The 12,208-nt window shown below is 33.6% G+C and overlaps 1 protein-coding gene and 1 long non-coding RNA gene across 2 annotated transcripts; one reads left to right on the top strand and one right to left on the bottom strand.

Moving 5' to 3' along the window:
• Positions 1 to 988: 988 nt before the first annotated feature.
• Positions 989 to 5,980, bottom strand: LOC126699436 (protein DETOXIFICATION 35). The gene is made up of 7 exons (XM_050397266.1): positions 5,544 to 5,980; positions 3,333 to 3,958; positions 3,090 to 3,146; positions 2,321 to 2,559; positions 2,111 to 2,229; positions 1,718 to 1,804; positions 989 to 1,398 (listed from the first exon to the last, which is right to left on the bottom strand). The coding sequence occupies exons 1-7, from the start codon at positions 5,790 to 5,792 to the stop codon at positions 1,321 to 1,323; spliced, it is 1,455 nt and encodes a 484-aa protein (XP_050253223.1). The 5' UTR covers positions 5,793 to 5,980; the 3' UTR covers positions 989 to 1,320.
• A 2,517-nt stretch (positions 5,981 to 8,497) lies between these two features.
• LOC126699664 (uncharacterized) lies at positions 8,498 to 10,721 on the top strand. The gene is made up of 2 exons (XR_007646860.1): positions 8,498 to 8,722; positions 9,321 to 10,721. It is a non-coding gene; the product is annotated as an uncharacterized LOC126699664 (long non-coding RNA).
• Positions 10,722 to 12,208: the final 1,487 nt, after the last annotated feature.

Genomic DNA, 12,208 nt, shown 5'->3' with positions numbered 1-12,208 from the left:
ATCCAACATTTTGGATTGGTATTTCATGGTTTGATAAGTTGAATTGAGTTCTAAGTTAATTTGAAACTTTGGTTGGATTAGGTTAGGGCTGTCAAATTTTTTTAATCCAAGTAACCCTATCCAAAGCACAATATTAATTGATTAATATACATATGTGTGTATATTTTAAGTTTCTTAGTTCGATTTATTTTAGATCATGGGTTTATTTTAAATGTGTTAGTTTAATTTATTTTGATTATTGAGACTTAATTTTACTGGAATTGGAGAATTAGGCTCAATTTAAATTGTAATAATTTGATTGAAAGATGGACTCAAATAGATTTGAGAAAATGACAAAACTTAGGTACAGTACCTTAGGTACTGTTCCTCAAGTTCCCCTCTCAAAATTCTGCTATGTAGATACTTAACTAAAAAATACACTTCCATCGCATGAGAAAAAATTCACATAGCATAATTTTAAGAAGGGAACCTAAGGAATAGCACCTTAGTACTACTGTACCTAAGTCTTACCCTTGAGAAAATAGCCCAATGATCCAACTTACCAATTCGGTTGGCTTGGTTTTTGCTTTTTAGAGCTAATATCAGGTTGAATTGAAGATTTCTCAATTCGATGAAGTCAAATTGGGTTGGAAAATACACTAAACTCAGTACAATATAACACGATCCATACACAACCTTATGCAGAGTTTTCATATATCCACTCAGAAAATATTTCTCAGGATCCAGAAGTCATAGAATTAAAATGTCAAACTACTCGCTGGAATATGCATTTGTATCATATAGAATGTGCAGAGCAGTGAGACATTGAACAAACTGGCTGATGACATTAAGTCCCTAAAACAGAAAGAAAATTCCTAACTATTCAAATCAAAGCTACCTTACTATCACAACATTGCATACAGAAAAAGGAACCTTTAAAACTAGAAGTAATAAAATTTACTTATAACCTTTTTGTTAAAAAAGAAATTGTAAACATTGAGACAGAATGGGAAATAAATAATCTTAACCATCTTCAATAATGTCAGCTAAGCTTACAACGCATACATTTAAACTGGATCTAGCTAGTTTCAGAGATAGCAGGACTCTTTAAATCAAAGATCTGCAACATGCATCTCCAATTATGCAGATGCTGCTAACTCCAGCCTCAAAATTGTGGCCAAAATGAAAACTGGAGTACTACAATGCAAAAACTAAATGTAACACCCCGAACAACATTAACATGCAATGTCTTAGGGGGTTAGTTATTTTGAGACCATTTAAAGGACTTCAAAATTGTTGGAACTTGGAAGTAATAATAATCCAGTTTGTTAATAAGCAAGTTCACACATTATCGGTTATCTTCTCGATGTTGATGTCTTGGCCACCCCACTTCCGCATGCGTTCAGTTGTTTGTTCCACCTGACAGTGACTTCTTGTCAATATTTGAAGGGATATGAACATACACACATACTATGAAAGAGTTTAGGAAGGATCCATCTATATATATCAGATGTAAAATCAATCATCAGGTTGTGCACTTTCTTTTTCTTTTTAAATAAAAATATTTTTAATCCATCATCAGCCAAATGTTTCCAAGGCTAAGTAAATTAAAAGCTTCAAAACATCATGCTAATATATATATATATTTGTACAATGAAACAATCACCTACTGCTTCATGTCATAAGCATAACTTTTTAAAGAATCTAGTGTGTAGCTTGTAAAAAAAAAATCCCTTACCTCCTTGTTCCAGTTGGTTTTATAGAGTACAATCAAGAGAAGCAAAGTTTGTAGAGCAGTTCCACTTATCATGCCCCCCCAAAGTCCCTACAATCCCGAAATAGATTAGTGAAGAAACTAAAGGAGAGCAAAAACAATGGAAGTAAATATGTTTTCTTTCTTCTTCCCTCTTTCAGGCCTTTATTCCCTTTAATAGCCAATAAGCAAAGATAAAACCAAATTGCAACTATCAGACTACACTATATACTTGCAGATTATTATGGAAAGTAAAAAAGATATAATAGGCCCTGTTCTGTTTCTGGAGACAATGACAAAGCTTATATTGTGGCATTTATAGGAAAGCTTTTTCAATGCAAATAACTTAAAAGTACAAATGGAATTGAAATGTTTTACCATCACTCCTAAATTTGCTTTATAACCAAGAAGGTATCCAAATGGAAGCCCGAAAATGTAATAACAACCCAAGTTTATATAAGCCACCAATGCTTGCCACCCACCGCCAACGGCAACCCCTACAAAAATGATTCCATAGATATTAAAAGGGCAGGAATTCCGTCGTTTACTATAGAACATAGAAGTAGGAGAAGCCAAATAATATGATACCTGAAATCACAGGTTGAACACTGTTAAGAACCATGGTCACACCAAGGAGGACTGCTAGGCGAGAGACAGCTTCTTGTAACTCTGTACTACTTGTAAATATGACAGCAAAATAGTCTTTAGTTATCAGGATAACAACCATGAAAAAGATCCCAATAAGGAGAGACTGAAAGACTGTCACATAAACAGAGTATTTCGCTGCTCTTGGATGCCCCAACCCGAGCTCATTGGAAACTCGGACACTGCCACCAGGAAAGAAGAAAATTAACTATGGAGTAACAAATTTTTTTTTTAAAAGGGAACGAAAAATTACGCAATAAAATAATGTATGTAAGAATGAAAACACAACAAGGATAGACCAAAAGCAAACACATACTGTAGCAAGATGCATACAAACACACATATTCACACCAACAATTACTAAATGCAGTGAGCAACATAATTTGTCAACCTAGTGCATCAAAACAGGGCCACATTATGCCATATACAAAGCATTCTACAAGGTGCAAAGTTTCCATAGAACCCAACACAGTATAAAGCTCTTTATACTACAGCAATTTCCATCTCAAGCAACTCCTGCAATCAATTTGCCAAAATTCTTTAAATTTTTTAATTGAATCTTAAATTCATGGAGTATGTTACAACAATACTTGATAATGTCATAGTTTAAATCATAATTACTTATTTTTAGGTCACCCGTGTCTAATTTGGTGCCTTAAGTGTCAGTTGCCATAAAATGCTGTGAAAAGAATTCAGATTATAGGTTATGTACCTTATAGCTGCATTTATTCCAATGAACAACATGGCTTCCCACCCATTGATATTCATGCTGAAAAATAAAATTTAATCAATAAGTAAGAAGCAAAGGAAAATTCAGAATATTAAACATAGAAATGAGACATAATAGTCCAGACCAAACCAACAAAAGGAAAACAGGAATATCAAGGTGACCAGTTAAAATTATTATGCCCAAGTATATGTTTCACATAGAGTCTGCACAAGTTATGTATCTTACCAAATAGATAGGGAACCAACAGCAACCACTGCATTATCAAGGTGACCAGTTAGAATTATTATGCTCATAAAATACCAGATCTCTAAGCAAAGCATCACTGCTGATGCAAGGGAGAGCCTAACAAAGGCCCATATCTCTTTGAATGCCGACCAGGACAACCCAGTCCACCCTTCGTTGCACCAAACCACAACATAGACAACCTGACCTATAGCAATTTCCCAACTTGTGATGTCAAATGCTATGGCTGCACCAGCTAAACCCCAATCGAATACATAAATGAAAAGCCAAAGCAGTAATACGTGTAATATTAGAGCCACAAAACCGATCCAGGCAATCACATTAACCTTGCTCTGGGCTTGAAGGAATTTCGATGTAGGGAAATTGATGGCAAGTGAGAATAACTGAGGAATAATTAATATAGTAAATCTTCCTGCAATATCAGCTACATCATCTTCTTGCCCCAGAAGCTTTAGAACTGGGGTCGCAAAGATGTAAATTGGCAAGAGAATGATGCAGGTAACCCATAGGATAATCCATGATCGCTGCATGTAAACGCCAAGCAAGTGAACTTGTCCAGCACCAAATGCTTGACCACAAAGCGTCTCGAGCGCACTCCCCATACCAAGCTACAAATTTGTATAATAAATTCAGGCTTTGTTTGTTCAAACAAAAATGAAATATTGGTAGATGAAGATATCAACATTGACTAATAAGACATCTATACAGGGCGTGTGCTACATATTTACTATAGAACTAATTGTATTACATGACAAACATACAATGTGCATAATCAAGCTATTCCCTGAGAGCGAACAATGTAAGCTTTGACCATTAGAAAGAAGTAACTCATTAGAGAAACAACTTTCATCCACTTTGGATGGTTATGATATGTTTTTCAGTAGAGAAATTATGAGAACAAAAAACAAAAAGTTGAGACTGACCAACTCTTCTTATAGCTTAAATGATGCACAAACCATGGAAATTTCATGTTTTTCATAAGGCTTATCGATGAACAAGTAGCTTTGTAGGATTGACATTGCAAAGGTACATAAATCAAACACAAAAATTGTGATGTTTCCACATAAATCTTTTTCTTAAAAAAAAAAAAAACACTTTGGGACTCAAATTAAGAAAAGTGTATAATACAAAATACAAAGATTTATATAATACAGTAAACCTTTGCTAGTTGCCCAAGACAAAAAAGAGGACAGAAGAATTAAAAAAGATTCACAAGAATTCAAGGCATTGAGTAGTATAGGTTTAGCCTAGAGTTAGCACCTATATATACCCTATTTAGAGCATTCACAATAAAACATCTAAAAATTTTAGTTTTTAGCAATTCAAAACACTATTTTATTTATTTTAACAATTCACTTTATAATACACCCTACAACAAATAACAAAGATTTTATATTAACATTCAACACATTAAAATAATATAAACAATACAATAAAATAATATATCTAACACAATAACCAACAACCACAACCATCAATATATTAAAATACTTTTTTATAGCACTCTGCATTAAAATATTCTTTTTTGTTTTGAGTTTTGAGCTACAGGTGGACTGCTATAGATAGAAGCCTACCGTAGCTCAAAGTTAAATTTTTTTAAGTTTAGCTACTTTACTGTAGCCACAATTTTAATTTGAAGAATTGGTTGGTAGCACCCTCACTGGGATGCTCTTAGAATTCATTGTAACACAAAATTAACGTATATCTATACCCTACGAAATCTAACTTTTTCAGATAACTTTTAAGTTTCAGTAATAGGCATCTTGTTTTGGAATTTAAGTTTTAATAGAGTGATAATGACATTCTTTACTGTACCACAAATCTATTGATCATTGCAATCTCCCTCCCCGCGATCTATCTACCTGTCTCAAAAACCAAAAAGTCTAAATCTTATCGAATATGGCATGTGGAGTACCTAAAAAAAACACATAAAAAAAGACAAGCCATTGAAAACAAAAACGAACGAGCTTCATTGAATAACATCGACATCGTACACGCAAGCAAACATACAGTCTCTTTCTCTCACACACACATAGACATGAATGCATCCAGCTTTGTATATCTACATGTAGTAGCAGTAGACTGGTAGTTGGTTAACCGACATAAATATAACAATTATTTTTTGGAACCCACAAACACACAAAGAGAGAGAGAGAGAGAGAGAGAGAGAGAGAGAGAGAGAGAGAGAGAGACCATGAAACCGAAAGAGAAAGTTCCGATAACAGAGAGAGCAATAGCTACGCCGGAGAGCTCGACTGCACCGATGTGTCCGACGAAGATGTTGGTGATGGAATTGGTGCCGTACTGACAAATAATGTTGAACGCAATTGGTCCAGCTATCTTCCACACCTTCACTGTCTCTCTCCAAAACACCCACCTCACCTCCGCCAAGCTCCTCGCCGGCGTGTAGTCACCGCTGTCGATCAACGGCGTCGTCTCCATCTCTCCGACTCTCCGGCTGGGCTCAAGAGGACACGTGTCCTCCTCTCCTCACTCCTCGACTACTAGAGCAAAGTAGTTTTTTTTTTTTCGCTCCGTTGAAGACTTCAACAGTGAATACTAAGTTGTCAAGTCGTTGGTTTTGTTTGTTTTGGTTTTGGAAACTCTATGATATCACAAGCTGTTTTTATAATGCTCATGCGTGTAACGTGTGTGAACTGCATCCATCTATTTGGCTCTAGAATTAAAAGAGTGATGTTTAAAGGTTGCTACTTTCTTCTACCATTTTTTATTTTAATATAGTAAAAATTGTACGTAATATTTTTATACGTTTTCTAAAGTTTACTTTTCTTATATAATAATAAAAAGAATAATAAATTAAGGGAAAATTGCAACGACTTGCAAATTACACACCTTGGTCCTTTTAATTTTAAAATCTTCTTATTTACATTACTGGTTCAATACATATAATTTCATTAGAGAATAAATTTTACCTTTTATTGTGACAATCTCTTTACGTCACTTAGTCAATATATGCAATTTTTTTTTTGGCATGAGCTAAAAATGGATTTTTTTTTTTTTATTAGATATAGTGTAATTTTAACTTAAAACGTCTACTCCAAAATAATTGTCTTTTATCATTAAGTCAAGATACTAATCGATTTTTTGTATAGACAAAATTTGTTTATTTGATGGAAATTTTTTTTCCCAATTAGGATAACTATAACCCATGAAAATAAAAGTACTTGTTGCAAAAATAAAAGTACTTAAACAAGCGCCTATTAAACTTAGACAAATAATTTTTCTCCAAAAAAACAAAACTTAGACAAAGAGTTTTTTTTTTTTTTTTTTTAATGATAGTACAAAGAATACTTTTCTTTATGAAACTTTTTTTTTTATTGAGGAATAATTTTTTAAATTTTTTTATGAAACTTAGACAAATAATAATTTTGGTTTCTCAATAAAAGTACAAGAATGATATCAAAATTGTGGGTTTCAGGTGGTTCAACTGGTAAAGTATCTGATGGTTGTATAAGAGATATGAGGTTCAATTTTCGTCTATACCAAAAACTAATTAGTGTCTTGTTCTAATGATAAAAAGTTATAGTAAACGTTATAGGTTAAAACTCTTAAAAAAAAAAAAAAACCAAAATTTTGTAATAATTGCACCCAATAAATGCAAATTGCCAACTCATGTGATTATAATTTCTGTTAGAATATGAGCCCAACTTGTTAGGTACGCCCATCATACTATTGTACTGCACAACATACTCTACCAATATAAAAGGCAATCTTTCGTGTAATATTTTATAAAGTTCAATACAGTAAAACTTCAGTTATTATCATGGCAGCAACTTTCAAAAGAGTTTGTGGACGCACCCTGTCCCCACATTACTCCCACTTAAAAAAAAAAAACTTGGGTGTATTGCAGGGTCACATGGATAAAATCAAGTTACATCTAGGTAATTTAAATGAAATTACACTATCTAATAATTTTTTATAGGATAGTATTTTGAAAATTTCATTGTTGGATTTCATATTCTCTATGTTTTTAACACAAATTCATGCAAATATGATGTTATTTATCATGCGATTCATAAACTTATTTTTTTATGTATAATTGTTGGGCTCAGATGCAAATTAGCAAGAAGTTGGCCACAAAAACCATTTGTACGCCAACAAGGCAACAGGGTCGCTCATGCATTGGCTAGGTGGGCTATTAACTCACCCTCTTTAACTGTCTGGATGGAAAAAGTACCACCAAACATTTCAAGTGTAGTTCAGGCTGATTTAGCCACTAATACCCAATAAAATTTTCAGTTGGATTTTCAAAAAAAAAAAACAATTTATAAAAATGTTGTAAAATAGTTTATGGTTATAGTATTACTCAATATGTTTAGTTCTTTAGAACTTAATGTGAAATATTCTTACTATTAGGGAAATGTTAATGAATGCCTTAAAGACATTAGTTTAGGAAATATATTTAAAAACATTTTATGAAAAAATGATAAAATAATTAATTACGTTGACATCTTTTTATATTTCCTATGAAAATAATATTAAAACTTTCCCAACATGCTTTATAAACAATTGCCCTATAAGCATTTGTTATTGTGACCCTTAATTTTATATGGGAAGGGGAAAAACATACATATATTAAAGATTCACTTGTTTAAGCTTATAAATTAGGTTTCTAAAAAATAATAAAAGAAGGTAGTGTAGAATTTTTTAAAGTTCTCATTTTTTAGCATTATTTTATTTTATTTAAAAATTATAATAAATAGAGTGGTAAATTTAAGCAAGAAGATAAAAATTGCCAAATTACATGAAAGTTACAATATTAGGAATTTGAATATATTGGTTTTTTTTTAATAATCTCAATGTTTGTTTTTTCCTAATATTAATTATCTCATTATTAGTCAGCCAAAAACCTCTAATTTTAGTACTCCTGAGAATTTTGAATTCTCACATTGTTTGAGAGTCAAACTCAATAAACTTATATTTTAATATATCTTATGTTCTTCAATTGAATTTATACATATGATTGCATTAACTAATTAAAGCAAAATCAAATAAAATTCCACAATTATATCCAATGTAGGTGTGACGTCTCAGTCAGTCAAAAAAAAAAAAAAAAAAAAAAGGAGGAAAGAGAGGAGGAAAGGTCAGATTTTTATGGTTCCTACATGCCCCACCTAACCCCGCTACCCACCACTCCTTTTTCACTCATCTCTTCATTCCTTTGGCCAGCTCACTTCCTTACTTCTCTTTCCTTTCTTTTTCTTCTTTTTCATTTTCGGTAGAACACTCCTCTTCGCTCCTTCAAACTCTCCTGCTAGCACCTCCATATCACCATTTCCACCATCATTTTTCCGGCAAGATCACCAGAAAATTGTTGTGAACCCATAAACACCTTCACATCTTTTTTTGAGGTAAAAATTTCTCATGGTGGGTTTTGCACTTTTGCTTGATGTTATTTTTATCTAAATTTTAATAATGATACCCATGTGATTTATGAGCATTGGAAGTGATATTTATGTGTTTTTATGTATGGGTTTTGTATTGGTGGAATTATTTGATGAGTGGGTATATAATTTGTGCTAATGATGACTACTTAAGGTTAATGTGTGGTGAAAAATTTAGGAGTTTTAAGTTATAATATGTGGTGGTTGGTAAATTTAATTTTTGCATTGCCATTTGGGTTTATTTGGAGTTAATTGAAGTTCTAAATTACTTGTCTTGGAGGATATATTGATTTTGCTTTCATGGGTCTCTTAATGATGTAATGTAAATTTTATGGAAGCTAGTCATAACGTTGGAGATGATATTAAATGGGTTAACTTTATAAATTGGAGTTTATGCCTTGTGAATCAATTTGTTGAGAAACTTTGGAAGTGGAATATATTATTATTGATAAGGTTAAATATTAGGTTTGCCTAATTAAGTGATTATTTAGCAATTCCTAAATTGTAGCTAGATACAATTTCAAGCTCTATGCTTATTGTGATAGGTTTATTTGATAATGTTTAGGTTCTAACTAATTTCCTTGGAGCTTGGAGAATTAGGATTTTGCGGTTGCGAGGTATGTAACTTTTTAATGGGATTTTTGAAAACATAACCATGTTTTATAAATATTGTTTTTGGGTCAAACACATTTTGGAAAATGATATATGGATATGTGCTTTCTTAAAAGTATTGTGTTATGACCCTATTATATATTATTATATATGAAAAATGCATCCTATTTGGTATTGCATTTAGGGAAATACATGAATTGTTGATATGGAAAAATGAGCATCTTTTATTTAATCTTTGATAAGGAAATTTTGGATTTTATGGTATATTATAAAATTTAAAGATGTTTATCTTGTCTTGTTACATGGGAAATTGATAGAAAGTCTCTTGACAAGAATGAAGTTGAAACCTTACAAACTTTGTGGAAGTTAGATTATTTAAGGTTTTTCTGAAATTGCCTAGACATAAACTATGTACTTGAAAGTAATGTAACCTGTAAACTTTATGTGGTTTTAACACCATACCATGTGTGATTTCCCGATGATCACCCAATTTGGTTTTCGTAGTTCTTGTGACAACGGAATCAAATCTAGGTTAGTACCCTTTTACTTTGGATGACACGTTCTTCTCTGCTGCCCATGGGGGGAAGAGGTTCATTGATTGTGTGTGGGTGAGGCTGCTGTCCATAGGGCCAAGAGACCACATGCAAGAGAGTAGCTATTTGACGCGCTCTCTTTGCTGCCCATGGGGGGAGAGAAAAACCTTGAGGGTATGGATGAGGTTGCTATCCATGGGGCTAAGAGTCTGCATACCAAAGAGGACAATACCATGTCAGTTGTGAATGGGTGGATCCCCTAACCGGTCTATGTGGTAGTGTGGTATATTTGTGATAATTTATCTTATGTTAAATATTATGATTTTGGAAATTATATTGTTAATGCTTACAGATTATAGTATATAGTTTCAAGGTATTTACTTTGAGAAACTTTGTATTCATTATTAAATCATTCTTGTTATATTATTGTTATTGAAGAAGAAACTTGCATTTCTCCACCCCCATTAATTATGCTACTTACTAGGGTCTGTCTCATTTCATTATTTTATAAACCTTTCAAAGTAGGTAACAATCTTTTGAGACAGCTTTTTGGTGGCTAATAGTAGTTAGACTAACTATTGATGGAGACTAAACTTTTGTAATGGAGATATTAGATGTTGTAAATCTTAGAATAGGCTTGACTCATTCTTTTGTATATTATAGTGGTTGTGACTTTATTCCCACTGATGAGACAAGCTGTTGTTATGTAATTATTTATTCAAACCTCAATTCTTTTGTAGCCAATGGTCATTGTAATTAATGCTTAAAGCTCTGACTTACCTTGAGAATATATTTAATTGAATTATTATGATAATTCTTGATGTTGGTATTGGATATGATTTATGTGGATTGGATTGTCAAAAAGGAAAAAAAAAAAAAAAAATCTACAAATACTTTGAGATGTCTTTCTCATGCTTTGGACTTTTAGGGGTTTGGGGCGTGACAGTAGGCATGTGTGATGCGTTTGTCTTTAACTAGCAAATCTAAGGTAGATCTTCTTGCTTAAATTTGCCACTTTGTTTATTATAATTTTTAAATAAAATAAAATAATTCTAAAAAAATGAGAACTTAAAAAAATTTTACATAACCTCCTTTTATTATTTTTTTAGAAACCTAATTTATAAGCTTAAACAAGCAAATCTTTAATATATGTCTGTGGGGCCCGAGAATTTGTGGTCCCGGCCCACTTCATAATAGGGTCCAAGATCCAAACCAAGGAGAATGATTTCCGAGGACGCGAAGTAAAAATCCAAAAAAGGCCCAGAATGGCCGAGGACGATCTTATGCTCGGCACCTCACAAAACGCCTGAAGAAAAGGACAAACTCAGTACAAGGGCAGTACAAGGGAGAAAGCTGCCAACACCGTAGTATGCAACCCTGCATCTGACAGGCCTATACTCCAGACCATACTATTTAACTTTTCCCAACCACCCCCAACCACTCTGATGTATGGATTGATAGGACGGTTCTGTACCCCAAAAAGCAAAACTTACACGTGGACACTAAACGGGAAGTAAACATTAGTATAAAAGGGAAAGAAAGCCAAGGGGGAGGGGGATCCCAGAAAAAGGAAAAATCCTACAAAAGGAAGAAGGAGAAGGATACTATGCTCCTCGGACGTAGTTCGAGGACTTAAACCTTACAAGCCGCATCGATGTAAGGCTTAGCTAGTCAAGCCAAGCCCACCCTCATATAAGCTTCCATAAAAGCCACAACTAGACCGCTGACCAGTGACCAAGGTCCAGCCTTTCAAGCCCACACTCTACAAATTATATTGTTCGGGCTCCTTACATACGAGCCCAATGTCATTCTTGGGTCATGAATAATCGTATCCTTACAATTGGCGCCGTCTGTGGGAAGGCTTGCACGTTGGCACAGGTGACGGTGGAATCAAGCCTTTGTCAAGCAAGGGTCTGCGAAAGTTCCTTCATTTCCAGCAACACGCTGTTGTTGTTCCGACATAAATTTCCGCTAGGGGCTACGCCTCGTAGTGTCAATGGCACGGGTAGCTCTAGGGGCTTCCAACATCAAGCTAACGCCCCCCACCTTGGTCGAGGGGCTAATCTTCGAAAAATAAAAGAAAAAATACAAGTTTTGGACAGAACCAAGGCCTTGTATGGTTCTCGGACTCAAGCCTATGGGGAAACCAACTACTTAAAAGAAAAAATACAAGTTTTTGACAGAACCAAGGCCTTGTATGGTTCTCAGACTCAAGCCTATAGGGAAACCAACTACTTAAAAGAAAAAATACAAGTTTTGGACAGAACCAAGGCCTTGTATGGTCCTCAGACTCAAGCCTATGGGGAAA

The sequence above is a fragment of the Quercus robur genome, chromosome 9, assembly GCF_932294415.1.
Source record: "Quercus robur chromosome 9, dhQueRobu3.1, whole genome shotgun sequence".
NCBI classification, from domain to species: domain Eukaryota; kingdom Viridiplantae; phylum Streptophyta; class Magnoliopsida; order Fagales; family Fagaceae; genus Quercus; species Quercus robur.
This window is presented reverse-complemented; position numbering and strand designations above follow the sequence as displayed.